The sequence below is a fragment of the Tamandua tetradactyla genome, chromosome 3 (assembly GCF_023851605.1).
Source record: "Tamandua tetradactyla isolate mTamTet1 chromosome 3, mTamTet1.pri, whole genome shotgun sequence".
In the NCBI taxonomy this organism is placed as follows: Eukaryota; Metazoa; Chordata; class Mammalia; order Pilosa; family Myrmecophagidae; genus Tamandua; species Tamandua tetradactyla.
In genome coordinates this window covers 211036124-211055817 of record NC_135329.1, presented here as the reverse complement: position 1 = coordinate 211055817, position 19694 = coordinate 211036124, and the positions used below count along the sequence as shown (strand labels likewise).

The following is a 19694-nucleotide window of genomic DNA, read 5'->3' as shown; positions in this document are numbered from 1 at the left end:
AACAAGACAACATTTTCTAAAGAGGCCAGTTTCCCCTGGCTGAGTCTATAGAGGTAACATCATGCAATAAAATTCACAAGAATTTTCTTTTTTCCCAAAAGGAGAAATAAGAGATTACACAAGATGGACTGAGGCTTCTCTGTAAAATGAAGCATGCAAGAAAAGTCAGGAGAGTTTTGAACAAGAATAATGAAGTGGCTTGTACAACACATGTTAAAAATGATAAAACTTCAGTAACTAAAACCATTTGGTAGTAAAAGACCAAAATAGAAAGACGGGTCAACAGAACAGAATGAAAAGTCAGCAAAACATTCACAAAGAAAAAGTAGTTGCTAAAACAATGGCAGTGATGTTAAGCCTTTCAGAATAAATTGAAATCAAGAAATCTGACAGCCAATTTCAAGCGGGTGGACACAGGTTTTCCACAGGTTGTATTTGTTTTCCATCCTTTCTTCTTCCTTCCCTGAAACACCTGTCTAGCCAGTATGTGAAATTAGGAGGTTGTCCCAAGACCCCCGGCGTACCAGCTGGGGTGCCACACAGCTTCATCGCTGAGTGGGTACAGAGTTTTCTGTTTGGTGTGATGAAAAGCTTGGGTAATGGATGGTGGTGATGGTAGCACAATATATTGAATACAATTAGCTCCACTGAATTGTACACTCACCAGTGGTTAAAATGGGAAATTGTGAGTTGCATATGTGTTACAACAATTAAAAAAGAAAATCAGGTACAAAGTCAACAGCAGCAAACAGCAAGAGACAAGCAGCAATTTCATTCACGGATTTCTGAGGCGATAATTCAATTTGATATGTTGCGACCAAATAACACAACTAAGCTTGTGCCAAACACCTGTGTAAAGACCCATGAAATCTCCTTCCACCAACAGGATCGTGTCCAAAGTCTGCACAACCTCGCCCCCCACCTCTGCACCCTGCCCCTTGGCTGATCTGTCTTCACACTGACTCCCTCTCCCCCGCCGCCCCCTCCCTGACAGCACGCCAGGCTCCAGGCACAGGTTCTCTGAGCAAGTGTCAGTTCCACCTTGTAGCTGATCCCGACACCAAATCCACCCACAAGGTGTCACAATTACTAATACCCTCTGGGCACCGTATGTTTCTACAAATAGCCTTTACATACTGCAGTATTATATTTCTATGCTATATGTAGAAATATACTATATTTCTACATATGTTATATTTTATATCATTTCTGTATATTATTTCATTAATCATATACCATATTTTTGTTTTGGTAGATATTATATTGCATTATTGTATTATATTAAGTATATAGACTAGGCTAGGATATGTATATTATGTCACTTTATATTATATTGCATGTGTTATGTTTTATATTATATCATGTAGTACAGTGTAGTGTACAATGTAGTGCATTATATGTATGTTATGTTTTTCATGGTAGTATATCATATTAACTATTTGATTTAGTTTGCCAAGCTGCTGAAAGCAGATACCATAAAATAGGTTGGCTTTTAACTGTGGGAATGCATTAGTTTACAAGCTTACTAGTTTTGAGATCGTGAAAATGTCCAAATTGAGGCATCATCAAGGCGATACTTTCTTCCTGAAAACCAGCTGCCAGGGTTCTCAACTCCTTTCTCATGTGGCCTGGCACATGGCAATGTATGTTGGTCTCTCCCTTCTCTTCCAGGTTTCCTTGCTGCCAGCTTCTTGCTTCCATGGCTTTATCTTGTTGTCTGAATTTTATTCTCTTTTAAAGGACTCTGGAGCCCTGAATGAGGCAGGTCACACCCAAACTTAAGATCCTACTCACCAAAAGATTCTACTTACAATGTGTATTAGTTAGGGTTCTCTAGAGAAACAGAATCAACAGGGAACACTCGCAAATATAAAATTTATAAAAGTGTCTCACGTGACCGCAGGAACGCAGAGTCCAAAATCCGCAGGGCAGGTTGTGAAGCCGAAGACTCCGACGGAGAGTCTGGACGAATTCCACAGGACAGGCTGGCCAGTCAAAGCAGGAAGAGAGTCTGTCTCTTCTGAATTCTCCTTAAAAGGCTTCCAGTGATTAGATTAAGCATCACTCATTGCAGAAGACACTTCTTGTAATCTCTGGCTGATTACAAATGGAATCAGCTGTGGATGCAGCTGACATGATCATGATTTAATTCTATGAAATGTCCTCATCACAACAGGCCAGCACTTGCCCAACCAGACAAACAGGTCCCACCACTTGGCCAAGTTGACACATGAACTTGACCCTGACACAATAGGTCCACACCCACAGGAATGAACTGACTCTAAGAACATACTTTTCTGGGGTTCATGCAGCTTCAAACCATCATACTATTTGCACATGTAATTGTCTGTCACTTCCCCTAACGGTAGGGATATGACCTCTCTTTGCCTACAACTGCTCATTTATAAAAGGATGCTAGTTAAGACTGCACCGACACAAAAATGTTTACTAATTAAATGAAGGGATGCATGTAAAGCATTTGGAACCATACCTAGCACTGGAAAGCTTCAATAAATATTAGCTATTACTATTACAATTATATGCTCTTTTCTTTTTATTCTTTTTACCCCATTTCAATGGGCCCCCTTAGCCTATTGAAATAGCACCCAAATCTTGAATCTGTTCAGCTAGGTTTTCTCTCCTTCCAGCTTTAATGCATATTCATAATGAATCTAATTTCTTAATCCCAAGATTAATAATTACTTGATTTTGAGAAATTGCTCTAGATCATGAGATGCCTAATGCAGTACTTTTCTGAAGACATGCAGAGTGAGAGCCCGATTACCTTGAGGAACTGGTCCCTGGAAGTGCCACGGCCCTGGAGTCCTTTTCTAACTCTCAGTCCACGGCCTGCCTCTGACAAGCTGCACAAAACCATGATCGATCCTTTTAATGTAGAATAATCGCAGATGTTTACATCCATTTCCTTTCACTGCTGAGCACCATCCAGAGAGCACTCCAATACTTCTTTAAATTCCCCAGTGCATATTTTCATTGCAGTTAATAAGATTGCTGCTGCATGTCTTTAAGCCTTGAAATGAATATTTCGAGGTGGAGCCAGACGGGGGTCATAGCCTGGGGCCATCTCTCCCAGGATGAGCCTGGGCAACTCTGGTAAACAGCTAGCAGCTTGAGGACTGATCCCAGGTTACCATGGGGCGGCCTCTAGCTGCTCTCAAGGTCCCGGAGTGTTAACTCCACACAGGCCTCTGGCTGGACCCAGGGCTAATCTAGGAGGCTCCCCAGGGAGCACCAGGGTTCTCGAGTGCTGCCACGTTAAACCTGCCTCCGGGCCTGCACCCCGGCCTCGCAAACGGCCCAGGCAACTTGACTCCGGGGATGAGCCAGGACCCGGCATCAAGGGACTGAGGAAGCCTTCTTGATCAAAGGCAGGAGAGAAAAATGAGATAAAATAAAGTGTCAGTGGCTGAGAGATTTCAAACAGAGTCGAGAGGCCATCCTGGAGGTTATTCTTATGTATTATACAGATATCCCTTCTTTAGTTTATGGTGTATTGGAGTGGGTAGAGGGAAGGACCTGAAACTGTTGAGCTGTGTTCCAGTAGCCTTGGTTCCTGAAGACGACTGTATACCTAAATAGCTTTTACAGTGTGACGGTGTGAATGTGAAGACCTTGTGTCTGATGCTCCTTTTATCCAGGGAATGGATGGATGAATAAAAAAGGAAAAGGATAATAAATAAATAATAGGGGGAGATAAAGGGCAAAAATTGGGTAGATTGAAATACTGTGGGTCAATGAGAGGGAGGGGCAAGGGGGATGGGATTATGAGTTTCTTTTTTTCCCCTTTTATTTCTTGTTCTGCAGTGATACAAATGTTCTAAAAATGACCGTGGTGAAGAATACACAACTATGTGATGATATTGTGAGCCACTGACTATATAATATGATCGGACTGTATATGTGTGGCTATTTCTCAATAAAAATATTTTTAAAAAGAAAAAAATTATTGCTAAAAATAAAATGGCACAGGCAAAGCAGACAACCACGGGGACACAGAGCTGCTGGACTTCAACGAGAGGTGGACTCAGTCCCGATTAGCTGCAAATTCTGTTGTTTCACAACCATCATGCAGTTGATGCGTGCGGGAAGTGACATGGCCCTTGCGATGGCTTTTATGACCCGCCCAGGGGCTGAGATTTCAGGCAAGTGCTTGATAATGTCCTACAGCTGACCTCGCCAGGACATACAGAGTGACCTGTTGGTGCGGAGGGCTGATGGCCATCTTGCTTACCTTCCGTAGGTACATTTAGTGGTCAGTTTTGACAAGAACTACAGCTGCCTGGGTATAAGGGATGTGGGATGGGTGGTGACTATAAAACAGGACCCAACCCGTCCCAGCCCAGCCCCATCTTCCCTTAAAGCCCTGAGCTGGTCCTCTCTTCCATGCATCACACACTACTCGCTGCTCCTCTCTGCATGCTCACACCTCGCCTGCACCCCAGGCACCATGGCATCGTCTGGCTTCCTGGTCCCAAGGCCCTCCCTGGACACCAGTTAGGGGCAGGGAGGGCACCTTATTCCCTCTTTAAGACCATGCAGAGCCAACAGCTGCCCCATCTCATGCCCCACACCTGACCCACGGGAGCACCACATTTATGTGGCAACCCCCCGCAGGGCTATACTGATCCCTGATGGTTTTCAATGAATAAGCACCTAGGAACCGAGCATGAACGCCATAACTGAGGAAGGAATTACCCATGGGGAAGAACCCAGTTCTTTTCATCCAGCAAACAAACCCAAGTACCAGGCATGGTGCCAGGGATTGAGATTCTACATGCAATCTCCATCCTCCAGTGCTTGCATATCCGGAGGGGAGTCTGTGTGAGAGGACAGGGCTGTGGGGGCCAAGGAGTCTCTATGCAAAGTGGGGAGGGCCCTGCAGATAATCCAGCCAGAGAGAATGAGGGTGGGGGATGGGAAGGTGGGCGCCAGCCAGAAGACAGATAGCAGCAGTGAGCCTGGAGCTAAGCTCAGCGGCCAGCACATGTTTAACCCTGTGCAAAAGCTATGTAGCCTGGAATTTACCCTGAGCACTCTGGGGAACCCCTGAAATCCTTCCAGAATTTTAAGCAGAACAGTGACATTTTAGAAATGTCTCTGTAGAGGATGGACTGAAGGAGGGCATCCCTGGACACCAGGAGACCAGAGGGCCACTAAGTACCCAGCCCCTTCAATGTGGCAGCAATGTTCTCCCACCCACCCCACTCAGAGGGAGGCAAGGGACCCTCATCTCCATTCACTGCACCTCTTGGATCCCTCTTGGGACCACCTGAATTGTCTTTATTTTCTTTTCTAAATTATAGAAGTAATATATGGTCACCATAAAGAGTGAAATAATCTACTACCTCCTGTGCCTTTTCACCCCTCCATAGTAGCTACCTGTGTGCTGGTTTGAAAGGATTTATGTGCCCTAGAGAAGCCTAATCAATCTTGTGGGAGCAATGGTTTCTTCTAATCCCTATTTAGTGCTATAGTTTGGAAACCTGATTAGGTTTTCTCCACAGAGATGTGACTCACCCAATTGTGGGTAGTAACGTTGGATTAGAGGGAGATGTGACTGCACCATTCCAGGTGGGTTTTGATTAGTTCACTGGAATCCTTTAAAAGAAGAAGATTTTGTTGAAAGCTTCAGAATGATGAGAGGCCATGCAGCCAGAGACCTTAGGAGATGAAGAAGGAAAATGCCTTTGGGGGAGTTTCATGAAGCAAGAGGGCTAGAGAGGAAGCTAGCAGATATCACCATGTTCACCATGTGCCTTTCCAGTTGAAGGAGAAACCCTGAACATCATCGACCTTTCTTGAGTGAAGGTAACCTCTTGTTGGTACCTTAATTTGGACATTTTTATAGACCTTTTCATGGCCTTAAAACTGTAAACTAGCAACTTACTAAATTCCCCTTTTTAAAAGCCATTCCATTTCTGGTACATTGCATTTCAGCCCCTAACAAACTAGAACAATCTGGTATATGTTTTTCCGTGTTTTTCTCCATGCTCACACACAAGGCTATATATGTGTTTATTTTTGATATTTTTAAGTTCTTCTTCTTTGTTTTTATAGAAACAAGGCTATACAATAAACATTGGTTGGCAATCTGCTTTTTATACTTGAAAAAAAACAAGCCAGTAAACATAAATTTAACTTTCTTCTTTTTAAGAACTGCATAATATTCCACAGTATGGATACAGCACAATTTATCCATCTGTTCTCCTACTGATCAGCATCAAATAATGTTCCAATAAGCATCTTTGCACCATAACTTTAGAAAATGGCTGAGTCAAATGTTCAAGTGTTTTTTCTTTTAATAGCTATTTTCAAATTACTTCCCAAAAAGCTAGAGGCAATTCATACATTCTCAGCAGCAACATCCATTTCCCAGCATTGTCACCAACACCAGGGACTCCTTTTAATTTTTGTTCATCTAATGGCTTAAAAATCAACATCCCCTTGTTTTAATTAGAACTTTTCTATCTGCAAGGAAGAACTCCTTTTGAAATGTTTGCTGGCCATTTAAATTTTACTTCTCTGAATTGTTTATTCATTTCCTCGGCTGATTTTTCTCTTGGGTCATCTTTCTCTTATCATTTTATAGGAACTCTTTCTATGTTAGTACATCACAAACATTTTCCCCAGCCTCTCATTTGTAATTTGACTTCATTTGTGATATCATTTGCCTTAAAATTATCTTCTACCTGGTTTCTTGTCCAGATTCTTTAATGTGACTTTACCTATACCTCTTAAAGTTTTTATTTTCTAATTATATCAACTCTCTTTCTCATGGCATATGAGAAAACACTGCAAAAGCTTTAGCCAGTCACAAATGCTATAAAATTATAAACTTTTACTAAAAACTCCTAGCAAATGTAAACAATGAACTACAGTTAAAAATATAATTATAGCAATGTTTTATCAATTTTAACAAAGGCACCACACTAATGAAAAATGTTAATAATAAGGAAAACTCTTTATGTATGGAGGGGTTATATGGGAACTTTACACTTTCTGTGTAATTTTTCTGTAAACCTGTGACTACTGTAATAAAATTTTTTTAAAAAGAAAAGAAAAAGAATTATCTTCTGTTTTAGTCTCCTAATGCTGCAAGAATACTTTTATAAAGGGGATTTATTAAGTTACAAGTTTACAGTGCTAAGGTCTTAAAAATGTCCAAACTAAGGCATCCAAAGGAAGATACCTTGACTTTGAAGAAAGGCCGAATGCTGTCGGGGATTCCTCTGTCAGCTGAGACAGCACGTGGCTAGCATCTGAGGTCCTTGCTCCTGGCTCATTGCTCTGTGCTTCTGATTCCAGTGGCTTCCTCTCGAAGCATCTGTGTTCTGCTCTCACTGAGTGTCTCCAGGGCAAATCTCTGGATTCTAGCTTGCTTACATCATGGAAGGCACATGGCAAATTTGCTGGGCTCCTCTCTGGGCTTCTGTTTCAACAGCTCTCACAGAAACCGTGGGTCCTTCTGGCATTTTCCTCTGCATCTCCAAGTGTCTGCATCTGTATTGGCTCTTTTGAGGACTCTGGTAAACTAATCAAGGTCTTACATGGGCAGCGTCACATCTCCATCTAATCAAAAGATCATGCCCACAAATGGGTGTGTCACATCTCCATGGAAACAATCCAATCAAAGTTTCCACCCTAAACAGTAGGTCTGCCCCCACAAGATTGGATTAGGAAAAGGACATGGCTTTTCCGGGATACATAACAGTTTCAAACTAGCACATTTTCTCAAATCAAATGTGTTTATCTTGTCTTTTATAGCTTCTGGATCTCTGGTTTTTGACTAAGCAGTTCTCTTTCATTCCAAGGTTTAATAAATAATTTCTTAAATTATTATATTTGTTTGTAAACTGTGTGTCTCTGTTTCATATAGTTAAAATGGTTATTATCTACCTTAAAGAAACTGTATAAAAGTATGCCCATTTAAACTACTATGTGGGACGTTTTCAAAACCTCCTAAGAAAGATGAAGGGGAAATAAAAAAACATTGTGTTCTAAGTACATAAGGAGAATAGTGAAAGCCAGCAAAAAAAAAAAAAAAAAATTAAATCACTGTCTTATCCTCCCTCAACCTCATCAGACAGGAGCCCCAGAGAAAATTCACTCTCCCAAATCTATCTTTGTTTTTTATCTAAATTGAAGTTTTAAAAGTGCCTAACTAAAGTCTGAGGCCTTTAAAACCTAGAATCCATACCACTGTATCCCATTTAAAATAAACAACAATGGAGACAAATTGAACTGCAATGAACATCTAAAATACTCTGAATTTGCTGAGAGCTGTTACAGGGGCTTGTCTTTGGTGACAAATAAACTTAAAGTACAGATTGTAGGGACATACTATCTTTTTAATTTAGTCCCTTCAAGACATCTGCACCTCCAGATCACCCATCCCCTAAAGACGTCCGCCAGATAAAAACTCCTACAAATTCCCCAGCTTCCACACTGTCTGCAAAAACTGGAGTCACTCAGTCCAATTCAATTCTGACTCCAACAATCCGGGGTTAAGCTACTGCACAGGATACAGAAGAGCCTCTACAAGACTGCCCATTGGGCACCGTTGCCACTTTGGGGGCCCAAGGGCACACACTTTTCTAACTAGCTGGCTTCAAATCTGGGGGTTCCCACCACCCCCCTCATTTGAAAATTCACTGGAACAACTCAAAGAACTACTGAAATCTCTAAACTTATGATTATTATTTTATTATAGTAGATGGATAGAAATAAGAAGTCAGAAGAGACGCATGGAGAGAGATCTGGGAGGGCCTCAAATGCCAGCTTCTGTGTCCTCTCCACATGGAGTCATCCCCCTCCCAGTCCAGACCTGTATCTTCTCAAGCATGGAGGCTCACTGAGTGACCTGAGTTGATACAGGGTCTTGTTATGTAGGTAGGACTGATGGAATCAATGTCCACATGGTTGAACAAAATCTTCAGTCCTACTCCCCTACCAGAGGTCAAGGGGGTGGGTTAGTAGGACCTGGCTCGAAGCCCCAACCCCTGATCACATGGCTGCAGGTGGGACTGGCCCTTCCTGCCCTCCCATTAGCATATGAACTGTCAGGTATGGTCCTGGGCCCCCAAGAAGAAGCGGCATGCCTATCAAAGAACATGCCAAAGATTCAGGGGCTTTTCTCCCCAGGAACTGAAGATAAAGGCAAGCCAGAGTTTTTCATTACACAGCAATTAGGTTCCGATTTAATAACTCCTCATGGATGGGACCTAAGCCATTGGGCCCGGAGAAGTGAGGGACCAAGCACATACCCAAACATGGCGACCAGCAGGTTTACCAGCAGGATATTGGTGGAGAGCATGTATATGCACACCAGGGGGATGGTGACCCACTCCGGGAACCGGGGCAGATTGTGCTCATCCAGCTCCACGCACAGTGGCTTGGACTCATTCCCAGTGAAGGTGCAGTGGGCAAAGTCGTACGTGGTACCTGAGGGAGTAGAAGTCAGAAGGCCAAGTGAGGACACTGTGGAGGGGGAGTGCCATAGCAGCCCAGGGGCTGCAACAGGAAGGTCATGTTGTGTGCTGGACACTGTTGTATTTTATCCAGACAAAGCACCATCCTTTTAATCATCCTCTTTACCTAACTGATAAGTATTTATGGAGCACTTCTTATGAGCCAGGGACTAGGGACTCCACTAGGATCCAAGGATAAAAGAAAGGACAAGAGGGAAAGGGCAAGATACGACATAGCAAAGTGCGGAGTTTATCTAGTCCTCCAAGGCAGCTAGTAAATAGCCAGGAACTGTCTGGAACAACTGTTTGGGGGACTTCGGTGAATGGACGCACATTGTACACCAGTCTGGAATGGGTAAAACAACCGAGACCCCATGCAGGACTGTAAGTCTCTCAAGCTGTGGCAGCTGGTGCCCCACCCCCTCTGGCATGACAGGACTTCTTGGAGTGGTTCTCCAAGGGAAAAAAAGAAGCCCTCTCTACTAGGAGCAAGGAAGGTAGCACAACCAAGCTCCAATCACAGAATTAACAAATTCAGATTGCTGAAAGAAGCTCTGAGCACAGATAAACCTGTAGCAAGTACAAAAGGAAATGGAGGTTTCATCCTAGCAAAGAGTGGAGGGGCTGACAAACAAAACAAAACAAAACAAAAAACCCAGAGGCTTTTTTATTTGGATATGCTCAAAATACATACAGCCAGGTTGACAAACCTGGGGAGCTGGGGAACAGCTATAAGAAGTATTTTCTTTTCTCTCTCCATTTTGTGTTTTTTTTTTTTTTTTTTTTTTTTAATTTTCTACCAGCCAACTAAATAGAGCTGTGGGCATTCTCAGTTTTCAGCACTGCTCTAGGCAAGGGCAGAATTAACATATGTCTGAGAGATAAAGTAACTAGTCCTGTGTAGGAGATAATTTCCTTAAGGCATATCTTTAAGTAGTCTCTAGTGGGGCCAAGAGAAGGAAGTTCAGCCAAGCTCCAATGTGGTTTTAATCCTGACAGAAAGGAGGTGGGGCTGACAAACAAAAAATAAAATGAAATTTACAAAAAAGAATAAAGACAAAATTCTGGGGTCAGCTGAGCTCAGAGTATTGGAAAGGGGGTCACACAGAGCCAGGTACCAACTCCGACTCTTGACTGGTGAACTTTGGGAGCTGGGGACTGGCTCTGAAGAGGGATATTTTTTCTTATTATTATTCTTTTTATAAACTATCTAAGTAGTTCATTAAAGAAAGCCTCAGGCATTCTCAAGTGTCAGGGGGAGCCAGGCAAGGGCTGAGCTAAGATGGGTCTGAGACAAAGTAATGAGTCAAGGGGGGGAGATAGCTCCTTAAAGGGTGTATCTTCCCCAAGAAAAGGTGAAGGAAGCGAAGCCCACCTCAAGCAGCTGCTCTCCTTCAGGGAATTCAGGCCCTAGGGGCTGGAATTCAGAAGCACCCTAAGCCCACCCACTGCCTCAGCATCTGTCTTAACTACACTCCAGGTGGGGACAGGGTCAGCTGAGAATTGAAGGCACTGTACCACTCTAGGCCAGTGGGAGCTGTGGGCTGACCAGTGCCACCTGCTGGGCAGGATAGGAAAAGCACAGAGTCTAGAGGCTCCGCGGGAAAGTCTGACAACCTGCTGGGTCTCACCCCCAAGGAAACCTGGCACAGGTTCCACCCTTCTCCTGAGGCTGTGCCTGTTTGGTCAGGAAAAACTGACTGGGGTCGGTCATATTCCTAAGGTAAGAACCAGCAAAACAAAGGGTGAAAAATTCTGGTCAGTTAAACAGAAGCCATGCTAGAAGTCGAGAATAATTTGAACTGAACAACAAAGAACAGATAAAGAACAAAGCTGAACAACAAGAAAACCTGAGATAAAATTGTGAAAATGACCTCCAGAAAAACTAATCAAAGAAATCGATGCCTTGATGTCAGCAAAAAACTATGAGTCACACTAGGAAAAACAAAGATATGACGCAGTCAAAAGAACAAGCTAGCATTTCAAATGAGATACAGGAGTTGAAACAACTAATTAAGGATGTTCAAACAGATATGCAAAATCACATCAGAAAGCAAATCAACAAATTGAGGGAAGATATGGCAAAAGAGATGAAGGATATAAAAGAGGCATTGGGCAAACAGAAAGAAGAGCTCAGAGGTTTGAAACAAGAAATGGCAGAAGTTATGGGAATAAAAGGCACAATAGGAGAGATGAACAACCTACAACAACAGATTTGTAGAGGAGAAGAAAGGATTAGTGAACTAGAGGAAGGACATCTGAAATCCTACATACAAAAGAACAGATGGGGAAAAGTAGAAAAATATGAGCAGGGTCTCAGGAAAACTGAATAACAACATGAAGGGCACAAATACATATGCTACAGGTATTCCAGAAGCAGAAGAGAAAGAAAAAGGGATAGAAAGTATTACAAAGAAATAATTACTGAAAATTTTCCATCTCTTATGAAAGACACAAAATTACAGACCCAAAAAGTGCAATGTACCCCAAACAGAAGAGATACAAATAGATCTATTCCAAGGTACTTACTAATCAGCGTGTCAAATGTCAAAGACAAAGAGAGAATTCTGAAAGCAGCAAGAGCAAAGCAATTCATCACATACAAGGGAAGCTTGATAAGACTATATGCAGATTTCTCAGATGAAACCCTGGAGGTGATAAGGCAGTGGTATGATATATTTAAGCTTCTGAAAGAGGAAAACTGCCAACCAAGAATTTTATATCTGGCAAAACTGTCCTTCAAAAATGAGGGAGAATTTAAAATATTTTCAAACAGACACTGAGAGAGTTAGTGAAAAAGAGACCTGCTCTACAAGAAATACTAAAGGGAACACTATAGGCAGATTAGAAAAGACAAAAGAGAGAGGTTTGGAAGAGTGCAGAAATGAAGACTCTCCAGAAGGTAAGAAAGAATGAAGTATGAAGCATGCAGCAATGTGGATGAACCTTGAGGATGTCATGTTAAGTACAATTAGCCAGAAACAAAAAGACAAATACTTTATGGTCTCACTAATATAAACTGACATTAATGAGCTGACTTAATGTTGCTCAACTTTAACACAGGTTGAGAACACAGGTTTTTAGGAGATAGAAAGAGGGTAGAGATTGGGCACTTGGTGCTGAAGGAGTATGGAATGTTCAACAGGACTGATTGTTTAGACTCAGAAATGGGTAGCACAATACTATCTGATGGTAGCACAATATTATAAGTACACTGATCATGGTAGCATAATATTGTAAGTACACTGAACAAAAATGAGTGTGAACGTGGTTGAAAGAGGAAGGCTAGGGGCATGCATGACACCAGAAGGAATGATAGAAGATAAAGACTGGGACTGTATAACTTAGCAAAACCTAGAATGGACAATGATGGTGATTAAATGTACAAATATAAGAGTGCTTTTACATGAGGGAGAATAAATGAATGTCAACATTGAAAGGTATTGAAAATGAGATGGCATATGGAAAAAATACAATCAATGCAAGCTAAAGTCTATAGTTAGCAGTAACATTGTAATATGCTTCCAGTAAATGGAACAAGGCAATTTACCAAAGTTAAATGTCAATGAGGGGGGAATATAAGGAGGGCTATGGAATTCTTGGTGTTGGTGTTTCCCCTTCTTTTTTATTTTATTTTTTTATCCTTCATTTTTCTTTTTCTTCCTTCTCCTCTTCTTTTGCAGAAGGAATGGAAATGTCTTCATATAGATTGTGGTGATGAATGCATAACTAAGTCATTATAATGGGAACCATTCATCATTTACTTCAGATGGATTATACTGTGTGTGAATAAAACTGTTTTAAAAATAAACAGAAAAAGCAAGTGCTGGAGGAAATGTGGAGAGAGGGATGTACTCTTCCCTATTCATGTTGGTGGGGAAGTAGAATGGTGCATCCCATCTGGAGGGTAGTATGGTGGTTCCACGGGAGGCAAAGCATACAAATGCTATATGATGCTGTGACCCAGTTATTAGGTATATACTTGGAAGAAATGAAAGCAGGGACATGAACATACATTTGCACATGGGTGTTTATAGCAGCAGTAATAATTTGCAATGGATGGAAGTGGCCTAAGAGTACATCAACTGATGAATGGAAAGGCGTACTGCGGTGTATATATACAATGGAATATTGAGTGGCTGGAAGAAGCAATAAAGTTGTATTCAACTTTATTGGAATCTCTCAGCCACAGAAACTACATTTTGTTTCCTTTCTTTTCCTCCTTTTGATCAAAAGACTTTCTTAATCCCATTCCCTTAGTTGCATAAACTAAGGGAATGGACCTGGAGGACAGTATGTTGACAGAAATGAAAAGACAGACATTATCATGCTTCACTATATGGATGAACTATAATATGTAAACTCTGAGAATTTGATTCCAAAATCCCAGGTTATCAGGGAAAATCTTATTGTAAATGTTCCTAGATTGTAAGCATTTACAGCAGTGACATCTATTTCTGAGTTGTAAGTGTTCTATCTAAATTCTGAGATGCTGAGCTCTTTGTGTATAACCTGGTCATTTCCTGGAACTTTGGGTATTTATGTTGACACCTGAGATTCAGAGCTAGAGTTCTGCAGCTCTGAAAGTCAGCATTACCCCTTACAGCAACTGTTTAAAAACCTAAAAAAGAGATCAGACTTCAATTAGAGATATGAATGAAGCTGACCTGGTTAGTACTAAAGTAAATCAGACTAAAGGGTAAAGGATGACATGACTGTGCTTTAAAACTTCAACATCTGTGCGAAACCAAAGGATGAGATGTTTATGTGGCACAAGATTTATATTTTCTGTAGCACACTGTCTAATTTTGCTTGTATGGTCAGTTTATTTGAACACTATAAATGCATGGAACCTTGAATAGGGAGTGAGATCTTGTTGGGTTTGTACAGGTTGGTATGATGCCCCAATACATACCAGAGTAATTTGGGCAGAGAATAAAAAGTATTTGCAAAGCCCTCTTGGGAGACTGGGGAAATGTGGAAATATTCAACTTCCCCACCTGGGGAATTCCAGATATTCTCACAAGCACTGGGGACTACTAATTTAATAGGCCAAGACCTCAATCTTGGGGCTTACCCTTATGAGACTTATTCCTACAAAGGAGAAGCTAAGCCTGCTTATATCTATGCCTAAGGGTCACCCCCAGAGAACCTCTTTTGTTGCTCAGATGTGGCCTCTGTCTCAAAGCCAACTCAGCAGGTGAACTCACTGCCCTACTTCCTATGTGGGATATGACTCCCAGGGGTGTAAATCTCCCTGGCAATGTGGGATGAGCTAGGACCTGACATCATGGGATTAAGAGAGTCTTTTGATCAAAAGGAGGAAAAGAAAGGAAACAAAATATAGTTTCTGTGGCTGAGAGATTCCAAATAGAGTTGAGAGGACATTCCGGAGGTTATTCTTACGCATTATATAGATACCCTTTTTCAGTTTTTAGTGGACTAGAATGACTAGAAGGAAATACCTGAAACTGTTGAGCTGTATTCCAGAAGCCTTGATTCTTAAAGACAATTTTATAACTATGTAGCTTTTATAGCGTGACAGTGTGATTGTGAAAACCTTGTGGCTGATACTCCCTTTACCCAATGTATGAACAGATGAATAAAACATAAAGACTAAATAAATAAATAGTAGAGGGTGGGAAAAGGGGCATGGGATGTTTGGGGTGTTCATTTTTTACCTCTATTTTAATTCTTATATGTATTTTTTTTTAGTAAAAATTCACTGTGGTGATGACTATATGGCTATACTATAATACTGTGAACCACTGATGATTATATGGTATGTGAATGAATCTCAATGCAATAGCATTACAAACAATTATAAAGAAAGGGGAAAATGGGTAAGGGCTTTGCCACAGGGGAACTTGCTTCTATCCTCTTTGGGTAAGCAGATAATCAAGTGTACAAGTATAAAATCTCAGCCCATGGGAAGTGCTAAGAACATGGATTGGGCACTCTGTAGATATAAACTAAGTCATCTTGTCCAGGCCAGGGAACAGCTCCCCAAGGACAATGTCTCTGGACTGAGCATAGAAAGATGAGCCAGCGTCAGCTACGTGAAGGGAGATGGGTGAGCACCCAGAGCATTCCAGAAGAGGGAATGGCATGTGCAAAGGCCCTGCAGTGGCAGGGGTTGAGAAATGTCACTGGAAGTGAAAGGATAATTGTGTAATAACCAGATATTAAGTTGTATGTCTTTATACTAAAAGCACTGGGAAGCCATTAGACTTTTTGAGGCAGAGGTATGGCACATAAGACTCTCTTTATTTAAGGATCACTATGGCTACAGCCCAGATCAGAAGTAGCCAGAGGGGAATGTGAAGAAATCATGACCAAGTTGTGCAGGCAAGTGATGAGAACAGCTTGGGGTAGGGGTGGTGGTAAAAAGCGATGAGAATCAAAACCTATTTAGGTGATAAAATTATCAAAACTAGCTGATGAATTGGACATGGGGTGGAGAGCGGGTGACTTAATAGGAAGCATCAAGGTCAACACTAAGGCTTCTGATTTGCACAACTGTATGAACAGTAGCAACAGATTCTAAAACAGGGGACCCCCGAGGCAGTCCTAATATAGAAGGGAGAATTGAGGGTCTTCATTTGGACATATTTAGGTGTGCCTGAGAAGTCCTAGGGGAGAAAGCAGTGGGAATAAATGTCTAGCTCAGTGGGGGGTGGAGGGGGCAGTCTCTGGGCTAGACAGCCTCATTTGAATGTGTGCATGAGGTCACTGTGGTCAGTGAGAGGCCTGGAGGGTAAGTGGAGCTATCCCAGTTTGATCCATAAAAGAACTGGGAGGCAGATGGCTCCAGCTGATTCCCAAGAGCATCTTTGGAGTTCTTCATGGCTGGTCAGGATTTGAACCCCACCTGCCACCTGCTCTCCAGACCACCGTATGCTGCCTCCACATCAGACCCACACCACCAACTTGCAAGGTCACAAAAGCTAAGTGTGTCCACTCATGGAAGGCGACTCACACAGCGGGCAAATGAGGGATGATAGCACAAGTTCCTTACAATTGTTTCATGGAAAAGAAATGTTTCTAAGGCCTTGGAATAAGCTGCAGGATAAGGGACCACAGAAACTTATGAGGTCATAAGAATAATAAAGAAAAAAAAGAGGAGCTGACAAGCACAACCAATGGGAGCAGGCACATCTCATCACTTTATCATGGCAGGATGGGGAAGGACAAGCCATGGCTACCACCAACCTCATAAAGATGCTTTAAACAGTCCATTAAACCACACAACAATTTCCTTGCTTTCTTTGTTAAAACTGGATGTGGGGAAATGAATGCCATCTTGCCTTCATTAGCCAGCTTCCAAAAATTAATTGGCAGTGAGCTAAAGCTGGAAATTTAAATTCCAAGTTTCTATGCAAAATTTGCAGTATTGCAATTTTTTTTAAATAAATGGATGACAAGTCCCTCCATACGTAGGAGCCAAAAGCCAGGCTTACCGTCCACGTCACTGGGCACCTGGCCGAACATGGCCAGGTAGGGTTCATAGATGACCGAGCGGAATATCCACCTCCAGCGGTGCTCGTTCTGCCTGAGGATGCCTTGCCTGGCCACGCCGAAGGCTACCATCCACACCGCAAAGAGGAACAGGAAGAAGAAGACATCGATCAGCTGTTGAGGGAGCACATCAGAGGGGAGTCAGGTCTGCGCCCGCGCTCTGCTCATCTGCTGGGCCCCACTCTTCTCACTCCACCATGGAAGCGGGCAGAGGCCTCCAGGTCTCTAACTCACCCGGCGTTTACTCGCTAATGCAAGGCCAGCATCACCTTTGGGTCTAGTGACATGTGTTTCCCAGAATTAAAAGTGAGTTATGTTCGTTTACCGGACCACGCACCTCCCCCTGCAAAAAAAGTGACTTATGCATGTCTGCCAGCTGGTTCCCACACCAGCCTGGTAACAGCAGCTTTCTCAGAGGAAGGCAGACAGCAGTTCAAGAGCAGAGAAGGGCTCTAACTTTGGGAGAATCTCTCTTTTGCTACCCCTCAGGATGTTCATATTTTATAAACCCTTGAATTATTTTCTTCCATTTTATTTTTGGGAAAAGAGAAGCTATCCATATTAGACAAGAACTAACTGTTTTTTTTTCATCTTTTGCACTCATAGCATGACTTCATGGTGACTTGATGCTTCAGATATGCTTTGAATTAAAACCACAAACTCCAAAGAACCTCAGCGGTGGAAACAAGCTTCCAGATGAGCTCATCCAAATGCCCATCTGATTTAAAGACACAAACGGTTTGGGCCATCTGGAAAGCAAATTTAGGAAATCAATGTTGTCTATGCTTAATTATCTTTTAGCTATGCATCTTTATAAAACAGGTGTGGTCATACTTTTACTTAATCTATAATACACATGATAATAAGACGGAAGTTCTGATCTGAGCTCTGCTTTGAGCTCATTGCATGTCTCCAGACAAACATACTAACCTTTTTGGGCCCAATTATCCACATCTATAAAACAGGTGTAAAAGTTCCCACCCTGGGTATGCTCTTAGCAAATTAAGATTCCAATGAGAATGAACTGCTAAGACTCAAATGAAAGCACTTTGCAAAAGGTTTGAGGTTGTTAGTAAGGCACTGAACTATGCTGTTTGCTCCTCAGAGCCAACTGTTGTTAAATTTTAAGCTGGGAAATGTCTCTGATAAAAACATCAAAGAAGGCAAACTATTTGATTATGTAATGCAAAATCCATTCTATGGACAAAAAAAAACCCTCCTATCAGCAATTAAAGGAACTCTGGGTATAACATGAAAAATGACCTTTCCAAGTATTCTTGACTCTTACCATCCTCTGCAACATTATAATCTTGGGTCCTAAGTTTCTGCTTACAGTGAAAATATGGATCAACCTTAGAGTGAATATAATGTAATCCAGGCAAAAAATGACTCGTCCCGAATACAAAGAGCTTTTATTAGAAGAGTGGAGCCTGTGGAAAGAGGAGGGACAGAATTTGTGAGACATTGACAAAATGATTCAAAGTTTTCTTTCTAAAAATAACCAATGCAAAGAAACAGCTAAAAGCTTGGGGATTGAGACTGGGTAAAAAAAAAAAAAACAGCAGGGGATGCCACCCACCTATCAGCCACTGTCTTCAAAACCCTTTTGCCCTCTTGGACTCAAATACAGGCAAGGGCAGCATTAAGGGTTCTTTCACACAAAGCCAAGCTTCACAGTTTCCCACTTTTAGAGCCCTTCAACCTCAAATACTTCCTGCAGGAACTCAAACCTATTATTGCCATGTTCCCTAGCTCACAAAGCTTTCATAATGATCTCAGTCTCCAATCCTCCAACCACCTGGGACTTGACCCTGTCAGCTTTTCCCTAATGAATCTAACCTCCTTCCTACCGGGTCATTTGATTAGGCAACCACTTGCTAATGTGTTCATTGAACAGCCATATGTGCTTTCTATCTGGAACACTCTAAAATAACACAAAACCAACTGTGGTTCAAATGCTGGGACGTTTAACCCAAGCAGGAGGAAAGATTTTTTGAGGGGGAAATTGGGTTCTCATCTCCTTCAAATTGCAGGTGGAGCACTCATGGTAGACCATCTCATTCTGTGTCCATTTAAATATTAAATTAGGGATTTAATATTCTCTGCAAAGGGACACCATGTGTGCTGCTCAGCTGTAAAACAGCTAGCCCAATCTTAAAGCTGTTGGCACGGCCAACACAGGCTTGGATGATGTGGACCACGGTTTGGGGTCACAGCTGATTCTCAACTTCTCTACATTACAAAGGTATGCAATGGAAATTTCCAGTTGGTTCTTCCGATCACACACTCTGGCCTTTGGAGGGAGAAAATACACTTGTAACTGAAAGGGCAGGTTCCACAGCCAGCATTTAAGTTGAAGTAAAATACATGAAAGGACAGACGGTACAATGCTAAATGCCCTCATCATCCTTCACTCTCCTCAATTTCTAATTTCCTCCCTCCCCAAATCCTATACGAGCAAAGGGAGAAACGGTGAAAAACCCCTTTGCAATTGCAGATCCCCGGGAGGAGAGACAGAAACATACGCACTCTCGGCTGCATCTCTAGGAGGCAGAGATTGTAGACTTTTGTAATACTCTCCATTGGGGGAATAAATTGGCTTCTCTTAACCTTCAAACCACCAAAAGTCTTGCCTCCACCTTTAGGACCCCAGAGAATCCCTTAAAACCTGAAAGGAGTAAAGTGGAT

General features: G+C 42.0%; 1 protein-coding gene across 14 annotated transcripts in view; it reads right to left on the bottom strand.

Moving 5' to 3' along the window:
- TRPM8 (transient receptor potential cation channel subfamily M member 8) overlaps window positions 1-19694 on the bottom strand; it is a 161806-nt gene that overhangs the window by 22809 nt on the left and 119303 nt on the right. For 12 of the 14 annotated variants that reach the window (XR_013173138.1, XM_077155502.1, XM_077155509.1 and 9 more), the window contains 3 exons: window positions 18295-18436; window positions 16949-17120; window positions 9285-9462 (listed from right to left, as the gene is read on the bottom strand). Coding sequence is in view for 12 of the 14 variants with exons in the window: in XM_077155502.1 (XP_077011617.1) it covers window positions 9285-9462; window positions 16949-17120; window positions 18295-18436 (492 nt within the window). In the remaining 2 variants the exon portion in view is untranslated. Of the gene's footprint in view, window positions 1-9284; window positions 9463-16948; window positions 17121-17240; window positions 17350-17583; window positions 17756-18294; window positions 18437-19694 lie in introns of those variants that run through there. The other 2 variants (XM_077155510.1, XR_013173139.1) reach the window with 2 other exon arrangements.